General features: G+C 54.2%; 2 protein-coding genes across 4 annotated transcripts in view; one reads left to right on the top strand and one right to left on the bottom strand.

The window, feature by feature from the left end:
- The window catches only part of Rasal1 (RAS protein activator like 1), a 30,942-nt gene extending 29,093 nt beyond the window's left edge, over positions 1–1,849 (top strand). For both annotated transcript variants that reach the window (XM_048422362.3, XM_048422372.3), the window contains exons 20-21: positions 828–904; positions 1,127–1,849. In XM_048422362.3, coding sequence (XP_048278319.3) covers positions 828–904; positions 1,127–1,251 — 202 coding nt within the window. In that variant the 3' untranslated portion in view covers positions 1,252–1,849. The remainder of the gene's footprint in view (positions 1–827; positions 905–1,126) is intronic.
- A 648-nt stretch (positions 1,850–2,497) lies between these two features.
- Dtx1 (deltex E3 ubiquitin ligase 1) overlaps positions 2,498–16,295 on the bottom strand; it is a 31,511-nt gene continuing 17,713 nt past the window's right edge. The window contains exons 4-10 of one of the 2 annotated variants that reach the window (XM_085681061.2): positions 5,827–5,888; positions 5,412–5,573; positions 5,175–5,236; positions 4,691–4,861; positions 4,423–4,584; positions 4,257–4,346; positions 2,498–3,789 (exon numbers count right to left, since the gene is read on the bottom strand). In XM_085681061.2, the coding sequence (XP_085537187.1) occupies positions 3,565–3,789; positions 4,257–4,346; positions 4,423–4,584; positions 4,691–4,861; positions 5,175–5,236; positions 5,412–5,573; positions 5,827–5,888 (934 nt within the window). In that variant the 3' untranslated portion in view covers positions 2,498–3,564. The remainder of the gene's footprint in view (positions 3,790–4,256; positions 4,347–4,422; positions 4,585–4,690; positions 4,862–5,174; positions 5,237–5,411; positions 5,574–5,826; positions 5,889–16,295) is intronic. The other variant, XM_085681066.2, reaches the window with a different exon arrangement.

Here is a 16,295-nt window from a genome sequence, read left to right as displayed (position 1 = left end):
GCTGATCCAGTGAAAGGGACACCACGTAGCTTCCCACATATAGGAGACATTATTCCGCTGTGTGGACTTAGGCAAGTTCCCTGGTCTCTCTGTGTGTCTATGGTTTACCTGGGGAACAGGGTTACTGGTAAGTACCTGCCTCGTGTAAGCTGGCTGTGTCATTCAATGAATTCATGTGTGGACATCTTGGTGTAGCGTCTGCTACTCTAGAAATGTCTATGGTGACAGAGTGGGGATTGGTTGGGATGACGATGGTGATGGTGGTGATGGTGGTGATGATGGTGATAATGATATGGTTATGGTGGTGATGATGACAGTGATGATGATGGTGATGATAGTGATGATGGTGGTGGTGATAATGATGATGATGGTGATGATGGTGATGGTGATGATGGTGATGGTGGTAGTGGTGATGATAGTGATGATGGTGATGGTGATAATGATGATGATGGTGGTGATGGTGATGATGGTGATGGTGATGGTGGTGGTGGTGATGATAGTGATGATGATGATGGTGGTGGTGGTGGTGATGGTGATGGTGATGATGGTGGTGGTGATAATAGTGATGGTGATGGTGATGATGATGATGGTGATGGTGGTGGTGATGGTGATGGTGGTGATGATGTTGGTGGTGGTGGTGATGATGATGATGATGATGGTGGTGGTGGTGGTGATGGTGGTGATGATGGTAGTGGGGAGTGGTGGTGGTTATGATGGGAGTGGTGGTGATGAACCTCTGGTTTCTCCTGCAAGCAGCAGAGAATCTTGGGTAGGAGCAGCACTGTGTCTTGAAAACCAGCTTTGTCCCTTTTCCTCACAACCCTCAGGTTGAAATTGTTGGAGGACTCCAGCCTGGACACAGCGGTGGAGGTGGGCCCTGGGAAGGACTCGGATGCCGCAGATGGTAAGGGAGAAGAGGTTCCCATCTTGTCCCTTGCCAATGCCCTTGGTCCTCCTGCATTCCCTCGTGTTTCTGGTTCACCAGCGGTACCCTAGTGCTGCTGAATTTGGGGATTCTTTCTGCATGGGATAAAACTAGAGCCCCAGAGAGCCACTGGGCTCTGGTTACAGCCACCAAGAGCCCAGTTCACCATGCTGAACCCCATGGCCTGCTCTTTCCCTTCAGGGGTCCCCACGGAGGTTCTGGCCCAGCAGAGAGACGCCACCACCCATCTGCTGCAGGTACTTGACGACTTGGAGCAAGCCCACAAGGAGTTCCAGAAGCAAGGACAGGGGCAAATGGCCCTCTAGGAAGCTGGATGCTGAGGAGGTGGAGCCATGGGGGCCTCCTCAGTGTACTCTGGCCCGGGCATCTCCTTGAGGCTGCCTTCTTCACTGCTGTGGCCTGGAGCCTCCCAGACAAAGCCTGGTCCTGTGTGCCGTGTGGCCAGCCAGGGCATGAGGCCTTGGCGGGGTGCAGTGTTGTATTGACCACACCTCGCTTTCTTCTCTGAGCCCAGAGTCTCCACTTCACTGGGTGCACCTGTGGGGCCCGTGTCACCCCGAGCTGCTGGACACAGCTGTGCTGAGTGCTTTCCTGGCTGCCTCAGAAAAGCCCTAAATAAGTTTCTTCCTGTTTCCACTTCTGTGAGTCTCATGATCTCGCAGATACTTCTGTGCCCCACCCCAACCCCCTTATTTGGCGGCCCCAACCTCAGGTTTCCGAAACCAGTTTTTTCCAGAATGGGCTGAGAGCCCAGCATGCCAATTCAGAACCTTGACACCGGTCACAGGTTCTTTCTCCCTCTCTGAGCCTCAGTTTATCCTGTATAAAGTGACGAGTGAGTGTACTTAGCTGTACCCTGGGGGTCCGTGAGATTATTGACTATAAACATAAGTTCCCAGGTCCTGTCTGACCACTGAATCCATCTGAGGATTTTGGGGGCAGGCATCTGAGTTCTGGGGTTCACAGGTCTGGACTGTGTCTTGAGGTATGATTTAAGAGAGACCCACAGAGGGTGAAACGTTTGGAAACACTTAGCGGGCAGAGCTGAAGAGCCTGGAAGATTCCTGAGTTTGTCTGGAGCTAAGAAACTCGTCCTCCCGGCTGGATCAAGAGCACCAGAGACGGTGCAGCGCTATCCCACATGTGGCCAGCAGAGGTCGCCTGGAGCCGGAGCATCACCTCCCACTGCCTTGGGTACTCCGAGGCTGCCAGAGGCTCTGTTAGGAGGGAAGTGTCCCCCCTCCCCGCTCCTTGTTTCAGGGCAGGGTGGCATCGGTAGGCTGGTAAGGTATCTCCCAGCTCTTCCACATCGTCCTGGAGGGCCACGCAGAGTTCCATCATCGTTGTCTCTCTGGTGTGCGTGCGTGCACGCGCGCATATTATTGCCGACTAGAAGAGTTCTGCTTCCTTCTCTTGATGCTGTGAAGACAGGACAGTGGGCCCATCCCCTGTTTTCTCCCGCTGCCCCGGGGAAGTGGTCCTATGGTTACCATTGTCCCCCAAGCCGTCACCCCCCAGTGTTCCCTAGAAGCACAGACACCCAGCACCCTCTTGGCAGAAAAAGGCCTGACAAGGAGAAAGACCATTTATTTCTCCACCCACAGTGGGACTGGTAGATTTTTTTTTTTTTTTCAAAAGAGCAATCGCTGGCGTCCCTTTAAAGCTTGGCCGTCTTCCATCCCAGCAACCAATCCTCAGAGGCGGAGCTGGTGAGTTGCCTGGGCAACGGGCCTCTGGTTGGCCTGAGAGATCAGCCGCCCACTGCCCACTTCCAAGGAGTGAGAAGTTAACGCTTTGCGGACTGCTCTCCATTTTCAATGCGTGGGCTTGAACAAACCTCCCCTCGCTCCTGAAGCCAGAAGCTACAGCTTTTGGGTCTCAATGTCTGGAGCGGTTTAGTGGGGAAGAGAAGCTGGTACAGAGGCAAGAACAACGCCGTTGCCTGGGATAGACAGAGGTCTAGAGATGGGCACAGGAGGAAGAGGTTAGGGGTCCCAGAAAGATAAATAGACACAAGCACAAAATAAGACAGTCTCGTCCCCAGTGGCCTGCGGAAATACTACTCTGTAACCTGGGATTTCTACCCCATTGACTTGCAGTGCCCAGTGGGTTAGAGGAACGAGGCATAGGGGCAGACTGGCCCCTGAAAACCTTGCAGACTCCCCATTTCCCCAGTGCTTGACCCAAGTCCTGGGAAGGGGACGAGCCTATGTAGATGTGATGGAGACACAGGTGGAATCCACAGGATGTGTCAATGGGAGCCTTTCTGTCTCTTTTCCCCCAAACTAGGGGAAGTCAGAGGCACGTGGGTGTACGTGCGTGAGCGCGTGCGTGCAACAGGACACGTGTGTGTGTGTGTGTGTGTGTGTGTGTGTGTGTGTGTGTGTGATGAAGGGCAAAGCTCCGTCTTTTCCATAGGGAGGTCGCCCTCTCTGGCCGTTCTATCTCTGCTGCCTTTGCTGGGAGCCGCAGGTTGGAGCCAGCTGGCCTGGTGTCCTCCTGTCACCCCCACAGACACCAGCCAGGCCCCCTTGGTGCTTCAGGCTCCTCCCACCTGCTGGAGGGAGGCGTGTGCCTGCATAGGGGCAAAGCAAGAGGGAAGGTGGGCAACTAGAGCCTCAGGCCTTGGCCATGGCCTCAGATACACCCTGGGCGGTGAGCTCAGCCAGCACGTTGTCTAGGTAGCTGGCATCGGGGTAGCCGTGGCCGGTGAGGTTGGAACCAAACTCCGTCTTGTGATGAATCTCGTTCCACACCACGGTGTCCGACTCGCCCGTGGTGTTGGATGTTCCGATAGTGAAGATGAGTCTGCGCTCCCAGGCGGTGATGAGCAACCTCAGCACCTGGAGGGGTAGGGGGGGTGGGGGGGTGAATGTTACAGGGAGCCTGGGTCTCAGCCTGCTCCGTTACCATCCACTACTTAAGGTTCTGTTTCTTTGGGACCTGCCATCAGTACAGATGAGGCTTAGACCCCTCTCTTGTGAATCAGTCCCAACGATTAAAGATCTGGGGATTCCACAGGAAAACTGAAGGTTCTAGCTTCTTTGCTCACACAGTAAATGAGAACCGGACAACCTAAGTGTGAAGCTTTGAAACGCTCGCTTGAACTCTGTGACCGTGCATAAGTTACTTGACCTCTCTGAAGGTGTCTTCAGGGGGAATGGGATGAAGTAGGCTCGGGACCTGCTGTTAGCATGTTGGTTTGGAAGGAATGATACAGCAGGGATTGTGGGCCAAGAGGAGGCAGGCCTGGAAGATGGTGGCTGGGGATCCCGCCCTCCTTCACTGTCGAGAGCTGGCGGGCACCCACCTTCCGGCCCTTCTCGTTGTTGGGTAGGTAGCAGTGGCGAGGGAAGCCTCTGGCAGTGAACTTCTTGCCTGGGTTGGGGTGTTCAGGGCCCTGTGGGAACAGCAGGAGGGTTCAGATCACAGACTGGAGGGCTCAGAGGGTCGGGGCTGGGGTCTGCAGGGCTGACCTGGATGCCTGTGGGGATGTCATAGACGATGCGGATGGTCTGGGTGTCTGCGAAGCCGGGCAGCGAGTGTGGGATGACGTGAAACTCCATCTTCCCTGGCGGCTGCGTCCCCGTCTTCTCCCCGTAGATGGCTTTGCAGGTGGGGCATTGCAGGCTGCCGTCCTGGGAAGGGCGTGCTGGTCTGAGGCCCCTGGGGTCCCCCACCCGGGCCCCAGCCACTGCCCAACTCGCTGCCCGGCACCCACCCACTGCACGCACGGCAGCCCACCTTGTGGCCCACCTTGTTGCCATTGGAGTACATGGCCACCAGGCAGAGCAGGTGGTACATGTGGCCGCAGCGGCCCAGGCGGCCCACAAGCTCGGGCCGCACACTCTTGTTCCGGAGCACACCCTCATAACCAGATGCTGTGACCAGCCGCTCCATGCAGATGGTACAGTCCTGGAGGGCCAGGGAGAGACACTGAGGAGGGGGGTCATGAGGAAGGTGACAGAGAGACGCTTGGGATGGGGAGATGGGTAAACCTTGGCTCTGACGCCCTCCCTAGACAACCCCTAAGCAGGGGTTAGATGCTTAAGTACCCGAAGCAAAACCCTGAATGGAAAATGTGGCCTAAAACCATCTATCAGGTGTGACGCTATTAAACGTAAGCCCCTCCCCCAGGGCCTGGCGCGGAAGAGAGGCCTGAATGGGCATGAGAGGCTGGCTGGGAGGAGCTGATCCTGGAAGCCGAGACCCCTCCAGGGCGGCTCACCTCATCAGGTGGGTTTTTCACCTTCTGCATGTACCTCCGAACCACATCCTCAGGGTTCTTACCTGCAGAGATGGGGGGGGGAACATGTCTCAGGAGGGGTGGGGTCAAGCGCTGGGCAGTAGGTGGGGGAGAGGCAGGAAGGAGGTGGTGAAAGGCGAGCTGAGGGCAAGCGGAGGCCGGTGCCTGCTGGGTTCTAAGAGTTCTGGGATTGTGTTTGGGGGGTCACACGGGGCCTACTTTTCTTGAGGTGTTTTTTCTTGGTCTTGCGGCATACTCCGGGCACTCCAGGCACAGGCTTCACGTCGCTCTTGCTCACGGGGGGCGGGTGCAGGATGGGTTTGGGGGCTCGTGTGAGGCACACGGGCAGCCCGGCGGCACAGAGCAGTATCCCAGTCATCCCTGGGAGTGGGGGTGTAGTGATGAGGAATAGGGTCGTGACAAGCCACGCCCTTCCTTCATGGTTGGTGGATGCCACAGAGGCTGGAGGGCAGGGCGTCTCCCCAGACTCTCACCCCGCCTACCCAGAGCATCACCCGAAGTTGCAACCAAGCTAACCAAATGGGAAGGGCCGCTCTTGGGCACGCCCACCAGTTCACCAAAGGGGCGGGGATCATAAGACTGGTGGGCGGGGCCTCGTTGAGTTGTGTCCTACCTGCCAGTGCTGGATGTACTGGGCCGGTGCCATTCAAGTTCTTCACGGGGAGCGCCGGAACCCTGTGGGGATGAGTAGAGGTCCCAGCTGGACTCCAGACCCGAGACCCCGTGCTAAGGACCCTGGTTTGCTTTTACCTCAGGCTTCCTCCTGGCCACCTCATCTCCTCTGCCTCTCTGTCATCCCTATGGAGCCATCAGGAAACCCATCCCATCTTGAGCTCCTGTCAGCGATGGGGTACAGTCAGGGGACTCTAATGGAAACATCCTTAGGCTTAGTTCTGACTCTTATTTTTACACATGCTCTCACGTAGCCCAGGCTGGCCTCAAACTTGCACTGTAGCCAAGGATGACCTTGAACTTCTGATCCTCCTGCCTCACCTCCCATGTGTTGAGGTTGCAAATGTATTCCACCATACCCAGTTTTCTGTGGTGCCAGGGACTGAACCCGGAGCTTCCACATCCCAGACTTGAGTTCCTCTTCACACTACAGACGGCCTCCTCCCACCAGAGAGTATTTGGGCCCCAGTTCCCTCTCCTTCTCTGGTCTGAAACCCAACTATTGGTGAGCTAGCTCCTCTTAAGGTTTGTTCAATAGAGAGCAAACACTCTGGAAAGATTTCAGCACACACGTAAGTTGGGAAACACTGCACTGTCTCTTGCTCCAAGATTCCCAACTTATCTGAGCACAATAAAGGCTCTGTTAAGTCCTGACACCAGGACTCACACAGTCTCCTCTTCAGATAAAGAGCCCTTGGAAAAAAGTATTCTTTGCCTTTTAGGGACAACCACAGTTGCTTCTGTTTCTTGGTTCAGCCCCTGATCAGCTGGTGGCGCACGGCACATCATGTCGGCCTTTGTGCCAGTTTCTCCATCTGTGGAGTGGGCACAGTGTGGTGCCTGCTTTTCGTTTACTGAGAGGAGCACGAATCCCAGAAGTTAAGGAGTATTCCGAAAGCATCATCATCACCATCATCATCACCATCATCATCACCACCATCACCACCATCATCACTATCATCATCACCACCATTACCACCACCACCATCATCACCACCATCATCATCATCATCACCACCACCATCATCATCATCATCACCATCATCACCACCACCATCATCACCACCACCATCATCACCACCACCATCATCACCACCACCATCATCACCACCACCATCATCACCACCACCATCACCACCACCATCATCACCACCACCATCATCATCATCACCATCATCACCATCATCACCACCACCATCATCACCACCACCATCATCACCACCACCATCATCACCACCACCATCATCATCACCATCATCACCACCACCATCATCACCACCACCATCATCACCACCATCATCACCACCACCACTATCATCATCACCATCATCATCATCACCACCATCAATTCCATTACCATCTAGGCCCATCCTTGGGGAAGTGGCTGGCACAATCTGAAGTCATTGCTTCTGTGGGAGGAGGGAAGGGGGAGAGGTTTGGGTGCTTGAGCCCTGAGGTCAGTAGAAGTAACATGAAGGCACTGAGCCTCAGTTTCCCTACCTTTAATGAGGAGTCATGTGAGGATTCAAGAACTTCTCCTTTTGCAATGTGGCAGGACCCCAAATGGGAAGGGCTGAACAGCCATGCGACCTGCCTCAGGCTTTGTTACCACCCTTCACGACCTCCCTGGAGGACAGCACCACCCTGTTACTTCCCAGACTTATGGGGTAGCAGAGAGGTGGCCATAGCTTCCAGCCTGCCTTCCCACCTGTGCATGAACACTGCGCATGGACACACCAGCTGAAGTCCTGCCCTCATCGCTGCCTTCCCACTTTCCTTTCCTTTCTGCCTCATGAGAACGCCCTTCTTCTTATTCAGTACAGTTGGCAATATGGGCAGGGAGGAAAATATTTAGCATCCACACCATGACCTACTTGTCTCCTATCAGTGGCAGGCATGACTAATCCATCACAGCTCTCTGAAGTCCAAAGAATCCACAACACAGCTCTCCAGTCAACTTCTATCAATTAGGATAGTCAGATTGCTACCTTAGATATATGATGCCCAAAGTCTGGTTCAAATGATCCCCCATTTTGCTGAGTCTCTATCCCTGGGAGATGGACAGGAGAAGGAGTCTTGAGATCTTGACCACATTCATATTTCAAGAAGAGCTTTAAAAACAATTATCTTTCTTTCTTTCTAGGGGCCTGGGCTACCGGGAGGAGGGCCGTGTGGGGTCTGATGGTGCAGCATTTCTATGTCATAGGGGACAGTCCCAAGGTGGCACACACCCTCTTGCAGTCTGCTAGCTGCCTGAGAGAACCTTCCGCAGCACAGTTCCCATGCCGCCAAGCGTGGGAGCCCTGGGGGGTGGCCCTTTTGATGTGGGAGACACCACTTCCTCCCAGGCATCGAGAACATCTCCCTGGACAAGTACTGCCACCCAGGGCCTCCAGTAAGGGGAGGACTAAGCCTTCGCTCCTGCCCTGCCTTCTTGGGGCCCCGGGTTGGCAAAGGGTCTCAGGACAGGCTTCCCCAGGGCCTGCTACCATTCCCAGCCCTCGTCGGCTACCGTGTGTCTTCTGCCCTCCATCCTGCTGAGGCTAGCCCTTTGCACAGAGAAATGGTTGACCATCTGATCAGGCCCCTGTGACGCTTTGAACCTCGTTTCCTGTGCATGCACCTTCTTGCACACTCTACATCAGCCTCGCTGATCTCCTCACACACGCCGGGCTCATTCCCACCCCAGGGCTTTTGCACCAACTAACCCCTTCCTGAGAAGTCTCTCTTGCACCCTCCCTCACAGAGGTCGCTGGTTCAAGGCTGACTTCCTAGATAGCCTGCTTCTCCTCATTTTACTGTTTCTTTGGCATTAACATGAACGTAAGGAGGTCTCCATGCACTGCCCACACAGCCAGGCCCTGGGCCATCTGGCCCACCTCTATCGCTGACCTCCTCCCCACCCCTCGGCCTCCTCCTCACATTCAGTGGTTTCTTTTTTTCCCCCTAGTGGTTTCTCTAATGTGTGGATCACGCCCCCTTTCTAGCCTTTGCACGCCTGTGGTTCCCCACCTCTATCTCCAACTAGTTCTCTCTGGGTGACGCTGAACAGAGGGGATGTTCATCTGGCGTGCAGCGACGCTCGCGCAACACGGCAGCGCGAGTGGACAAAAAACGGGTGGGGACTGTGTTGTTCTAAGCACAGGCTCAGAGCCCACTGTCCCTGGGTGTTCTCCGACCATGCCTTAAGGGAGCCACAAAGCAGGTGCTCGGGGAACACTTCCTGCAGCTTCCAGACTGTGTTCATGCTGAGGCGCGCGTGCTCAGGGGGCCTCTTGAAGAACAGCAGGGCACACCTGCCTTCTCTGAGTCCCCAGTAAGGGTGCTAATCCCTCACAGGGCAGGGCCCACAGCAAGGCTTCTGGAAAGCGTGCACTGAACCGGGTTCTTTTCCCATGGCTCAGAGGCTGAGGGCAGGAGCTCCAGTTGAGGGAAGGGGGAAATCATCTCCCTCCCCAGCCTGAGAAGAAAGGGCCCATGGGGTCCCTTTCCCCACCAGCCTCCACATCTGTCCTTTGAACACAGACTGTACTCCTTCTATCCAGGAGGGACAGAGTTCATCTCTCATTGAGGATCTGAGCATTTTCCGCCTTGTTTTCTAATTGTGTGGTTCAACTCTTATCTCGTCTGCCAGATTTGTAGCTCTGGGAACTACCCAACCCTGTGACCCCAGGACAGAGGGTAACAAAACAAGCTCCCAGTAATGAACAGATAAGAAACTAGCTCACTACCTCTGGGGTCTCTTAGTTATCATTAGAAACAAGGGCTCCAATTGCAGATGCTCCTTCCAATCTCCCAAACAAGATCGCAACAGATATCAAATAAATAACATGCATACCACTATTATCAAATTTGCACCCATGGCAGACATCAGCAATCAAACCCAGCACTCCTCCCCGCACAGCTAGGATGGAACTTGGGAATCACCTTCAATACCATAGTCTAGGAACTCCCTACTTCCAGGGCAAAGACACACGTGAGATGGTCGGTCATGGACCCTGCCCCTGACAACACAAGGACGTTCAAAGAGCGAAAGAGACGTCACTTGGACCCCCTCCCTAGCTGGCTTGTGATGCTCTTGGCAGCAGGACCTGGAATTTCTGGGTCCAACTCTGGGCTGACCCAACTGGGTTGGCCAAGGTTGGGGGTGCTGCGGATCTGAGACCTACGGGGTTGGGTAAAGTCTCAGAGCTGGACCACAGAGCTAGCTCAGGGGCTGTACAAGCGACCTCATGGTAGGCCATTGGTTGTCCATCAGAGTGAGTCACCACCTCCGAGAGAGCAAGAGCCCCACCAGCGCTCCTGTAGGTCTTCTGGGTCTCCATCTCTCCATGTTTGCCTTGCCCTGGAAGGCACAGTCTTGCCAAACTCCCCAACGGTGGTTTCCTTGTCCCCCATGAGTCTCAGACCTTCTGGGGGATGCCTAACATGTACCCAGCAGCCCCCAGGGAGCCTTCAAAGGCCCTGGCTTCAGTGCAGGTGGAGAGGAGAGGGCAGAAGTGAAACCATGCCATCTGGGCAGAAAAAAGTCCCCTGCCCACCCTTTCCCCTCTCTAGAAGGTCCTGCGGGAACTCGGGGATGCTCTCATTACCTGCTGCCTTTCAGTCCCACTCCACTTGGTGGCCAAGTCCCTGCCCCTAGGGTCACCTGGGGCCACCGCCTGCACACTCATCTGTGGAGATAAGGCCAGGCCCGGGAGATGGAGCCTGAGCTCAGGGGTCCACCATCAGTGATCTGGGGCCCTATGTTCACGTTGTCTTCCACCACGACCAGCTCTGACCATCTGCAGGCCTAAGTTTCTCCTCTGTCAAATGACTCCTCTCCCTATCTACCTCCCAGGGTGCACCCTACAACTTTGAGCCCTGGCTGACATTGGGGATTCAGATTTCTCTGATCCTGGGGCTCAATCCTGCTTTCAAAGATGGATTTATTTTGTGTGTGTATATGTTCTCTTTCAAGGCCTGCCCTCTCTCCCCGGAGAGCGGGGTGGAGCCCAGGTAGGGGAGGGCCAGCTGGTTGCTGTTCCCACGCCCTGGGGAGCACACTGTGCAGACAGGAGTGTGTGGCTTGGCTTCCCAGGGAGAGGGCAGGAAGTGCTTCAGGTGGGGGCTGGCTGGGGAGGCTTTGGGTTTGACCTTGTGGTGAGGTGGTGACCCTGCCTCCTCACAGATAACTCTGGCCAGGAAAGGGGGATGGGTGGGAAACCAAGGCCCCTCCCTTCCCAGGTTCAGGCTCCTACAGACGACTTTGGTATGTAAATATTTTAGAGCCATTTAAACAAAAAGAACCAGAGAGAGAAAGCATGATGCCATTCAGCAGACACAAAATCACACAAGAAACAAAAATAAGCAAGGGTTGGGGGTGTGGCTCAGTGGGTAGAGCACTTGCCTAGCATTTATGACGTCCTGGATTTGACCCCCCAGGACAACGCAAACATGGCATGGTGGCACACACCTGTAAATCCAGCACAGAGAGGGCAGGAGACGGGGGGGGGGGGGGGGGGACCAGAAGTTCAAGGTTATCCTCAGCTATGTAGCGAGTTCAGCGCCAGCCTGGGCGACATGAGACCGTCTTAAGATATAAATAGTGCAACTTACCTCTCCCCCGTAATCAACCAGGCACATCTCTCCTTAGCTGAAGACTCTTAGCACCGGATTAATTCAGTTAAAGCAACCAGGTCCCTCAGCCTGTACACACTCGGGTCTCACCACTGCAGTCCAGTTTCTGCCTTGGGGCCTTTGTACAGTCTGTTCTACTGCCTGGAAGTCTCGTTCCTATTTCCCTTCCCTTCCAGGCATGCTGCCTCCCCATCACGAGTCTCAGTATCAGGTCAGGCTGGCCTATCTCGATCAGCACACCTCAGCCCTCCAAATGCTGGGGTTCGCCTCTGTGCCTCTTGCTTCTTTCTTCACAACCCTGTTTATTTATTTTGTGTAGAAGTACATGTGCACATGTACCATGGTGTGCATATGGACGTCAGAGAACAACTTCCCAGAGTCCTCTCTTTCTACCACATGGTTCCCAAGGATTGAGCTCAATTTATCAGGCTTGGCAGTAAGCACCTTCACCTGCTGAGCCGTCTTGCTGGTCCCCTGTTGGGAAATACTATTTTGACTCAGCAAAGATGTGTTACATTTGTTTGTGCAGCATTTGTTTAACTATGTAACGGTGGTGTGTTGCATCTGTTTCAGCTTGCCTGCCTAAGGCACCCGATTGGTCTAATAAAAAGCTGAACGGCCAATAGCTAGGCAGAAGAGGGATAGGTGGGGCTGATGGGCAAAGAGAATAAATAGAGGAGAAATCTAGAGAGAGAAAGAGGAGGGAAGAAGAGAGAAGAGAGTGAGGGAGAAAGAGAGGGACATGCCAGGGCAAGAAGCTAGGCAGCCACCAGGCAGACAAGCAAGGTATACAGAAAGAAAGAATGAATGAAAGAAAGAAAGAAAGAGAAAGGAAGGAAGAAAGAAAGGTAAAGAGCCCCGAGGCAAAAGGTAGAGAAAATGAAGCTGGTTAATGTAAGTTAAAAGAGCTAGCTAAACCAGGTGGTGGTGGCACACGCCTTTAATCCCAGCACTTGGGAGGCAGAGGTAGGCGGATCTCTGTGAGTTCGAGGCCAGCCTGGTCTACAAGAGCTAGTTCCAGGACAGGCTCCAAAAGCTACAGAGAAGCCCTGTCTTAAAAAAAAACAAAAAACGAAACAAAAACAAACAAACAAACAAACAACAACAACCAAAAAACTAGCTAGAAAGAAGCCTAAGGTAGGCTGAGCATTCAAAACTAATAATAAGTCTGCCTGTCATGATTTGGGAGCTGGCTGGTGGCTCAAAAGAAAAAGCCTGGAACAGCCCCCTTTTTTTGAGATAAGGGTTCTCTATGTAACCCAAGATGGCCTCACACTCCCAGCAATCCTCCTGCCTCGGTTTCTGGAGTGCTCAGATTAAAGGTGTACACCACCATGCCTGGCTCTGGCTGGCTTCTTTAATCTCACTTTCTCCTTGCACAAATGCAACTTTTTAAAGAAAAATTATACCCATCTTAAAAATAATGCAATAAAATAAAAAGCCATCATTGTGACCCTTCCCTTTCTGCGGCTCCGTTGCAGCGCTAAAGCTACCTTCTAGCCTATTCTAGGATCCGTTTCTTTTGGGTTCTGTTTGTTTTGATGAGGCTGTAAGCTCCTGGATGTCAGGGACTGCCTGCTGTGTCCCAGGGCCCCCCATGGTGCCTGCCATACAATGGTTCTTTAATAAATGGGGAATTTGATTGACAGAGGTAGGTCATGCTGGGGAGCTGGGGAAGATGTCCGGTTAACACAGTCATGGCATGGACCGGGCTAATAAGAACAGAGGAGCAGGGAAATAAGTCAGTCTTGGGCCACAGGGAATCCCTGAGGGCCTGCAAGCAAGCAAAGGCCTGTACGACCCAGGTGTTCAAACAGCGCCTGCCTGGTGCCCGACACCTGTTCAGTTGGCTGTGTTGCACAGGCTAACAGGGAAGGGGGAGCAGGCTGCAGCCTGGGACACATGCAATAGGAGCTGGTGCCCTGGGCTTCTATGATGGAGATAGCCAATGCTGGCGGAGTCATGAGATGAGATTGGGGACACGGGGTGTGCTCTGTAAACAGAAACAGGCCTGCAGCTGTCCCCATGTGGGGCGGAAAGTCTGACTTGGTTCCTCTGCCCTGCAGCTGTGTTCCACAGCGATGGACACTGACCTCCCGTGAGACAGGGCGGATCTTCCCACCCTGTGTGTCCCCCCCAGGCCCACCCTGCCAGCTGGCTCCTGGCCCCAGCGCAGGGAGAGTGGAAAAAACCGTGGCCTGTCCCCACTGGCTGTGTGACTCTGGGCAGGTTGATCCCCCTCTCTGGGCCTCCCTCCTGGTTCCCCTCCAGTGATGATGACGTGAGAATCACATCACAGACTAAGGAGTCCTTGACCCCTCCGCACACTGATCACACCCAGTAGGTGTGAGGATTTCATACACTGGTCAGCCCTGGACAGGAGTAGGGTGGGACTGTGTGTGTCAGGTGAGGAAACTGAGGCTGAAGAGGTGAAACTACTTCTGGAGGTCACCCCAGCTGGAAGGTGGTAAAAAAAAAGAAAAGGAGAAAGGAGGGGCTGAGATAAAAAAGAATGGGTGGGGGGTGGGGCACGGAGAGCTGTGGAGGGAGACACAGAGACCCCCCAGGACCTAAACGCCGGATCCCAGAATCCCGGAACAGATGAATGGGATGCAGCTGCCAGTGAGGGCCTCACCCAACATGGCCATGTCCTCCCAAGAGGAGGCAACATGAGGACATCAGGGGCCAGGATACGGTGAATCTGAGGGGCAGGACCTGGGGAGAGCCAGCCTCACCCCAGCCTCAACCTTGGGTTTCTAGACTCAGGGGCTCAGGATTCAAATTCTGCAGCTCAAGCCCTTGGGGTGGGGGGGGAGTGAAGGAAATGACTCAGAAGTAGGGGCTGTGAGGGGCCGTGGGCTGGGTGGGTGGGGGCTGCATGATCTACGGAGACACCCACAACTCTTTTCTAGTCTAGTTCACACGACAGGGCCAGGGGTTGGCCAACGGGTCCCTCCCCATCTCTCTCCCCTGGGACCCACCCATACCTCATGCTGAGCCAGGGTTTTATTTCTTGGGGCTTCGTGGAGAGGAGGATTGGGGAGTCTTGACATAGACTCGTCAGGCTGAGAGGGGGGTCCGCATGGCCGAGTGGGACAGGAGTGGGGTGTATCGAATGACCAATACCTCCAGGAGCTGGTTTTCTCCTCCCCGTGTCCCTCTCTAGCTCAAACACACTTCATGGCTCCCAGCTGCTGGAGGCACTAACCCCAAACTCTCTTGAGGTTCCTCAGTTTGGCTCTAACCCCCTCTCCCCATTCAGATAACTGCTTTCCCCATTCACTAAGGAGGCTGTACCTTTGTGTAGTTTCTAGAACCTTCTAGGTATGTTCAGCCTCCACTCCTATGCACCTGAAATGCCCATCCTTTCTCCTAGGCATAGATAGAACACCCCAGCACTCCCTGGACACACCATGTTCTCTGAACTCCCTAGAAACAGCTCCTTCCACATGTTCCTCTCCATGGTGGCCTGTCCCAACCATCCACTCCCTCTGAGTCACACACTACCCTGTTCCACCATCTCCCTAGACCTCCCCGCTCCTCCCAGGACTGTGCCCACCAACTCCCTTGATCACTGTGTGTCTGTCTCCTGTGTGTGCATTATGAGAACTCAGTCCTCCCCAACCAGCTCAGCCTTGTGAGCTCACACCCAGGACACACTTGTGGAGAACGAACACTCGTCAGGAAAAGCTGAGTGATTTACATCGTGTGTCCCAAAGGAGTGGCTCCCAGCACTGTCCTCAGTGACCCATGAAGTGTGTGCAGAAATGGGGTCCGTGACACAGCTCAGAGGGTAAAGATGTCTGCTGCCAAGCCTGATGACCTGAGAGCCATGCAGAAGGAGAGAGAACGCCCACAAACTGTCTTTTGATCTAGACATTCACATTTGGAATGCACGCACGCACACGCACGTACACACACACATGCACACACACCATGCGTACATGCACACACACACATACACACATACCAATCACACACCAATATGTAAGTGACCTTACAATGCAGAGAACACGTGTGTGTGTGTGTCTGTCTGTCTGTCTGTCTGTCGTCTCTCTGTGTACACACATGTATGCTGGTGCCTGCAAAGGCCAGAAGAGAGCACGGGTTCTACTGGAGCCGGAGTTACAGGTGGTTGTGAGCTGGCTTATGGGTGCTGGGAATTGAACTGGGGTCCTCTGGAAGAGCAGCCAGCGCTCTCCAGACCCCCCCTCCCCTAGAATCCGAAGCTTAGCAGCTGATGGCTCTGCCATAGCAGCTGTCCAGCATGCCCCGGGATTCTGTCTGCCCCCAGCCCTGGGACTACAGGGATACACTGTTGTGCTTGGTGTTTATGTGAGTGCTAGGGAGCCAAACTCAGGTCCACGCGCTTGCACCCCAATATCCTCAACCTGCACTTTTAACCTCCTCCCAGGACATCCTCACCTGTCCCCCTCTGTCCTGTTGAATCTCAGCCTGTTCTTTCCCATTACAGGAAGATCGTGGTGGAGACCCCAAGGGTCACCACTGCCAACTCTTGGGCCACATCATAGTTGCTTTTAGTGTTCCCTTCCTCTTGGGGACCCCCACTAACTCCAGCCCTTGTCTCCTCTGCCCTCTCTGTCATGTCTCTCTGTCACCCCGTCCAGGTGGCTCCTCTGTCCAGGGTGGTCTCACAGCAGCTCCCTGGGTCCCTGTCCTGTGTCCTGGGGCACTAAACTCTGTGATTTCCAAACTGGGTTCTAGTCCTCAGTCTTTAGTGTGGTCCTAATGTGAAGATCAGGTGGTAAAAGATCCCCCTAAAACAACAAC

This window comes from Myodes glareolus, chromosome 2, assembly GCF_982192425.1.
Source record: "Myodes glareolus chromosome 2, mMyoGla1.1, whole genome shotgun sequence".
Classification (NCBI taxonomy): Eukaryota; Metazoa; Chordata; class Mammalia; order Rodentia; family Cricetidae; genus Myodes; species Myodes glareolus.
The sequence above is the reverse complement of the archived record's forward strand: the minus strand, read 5'-3'. Positions and strand labels throughout refer to the sequence as shown.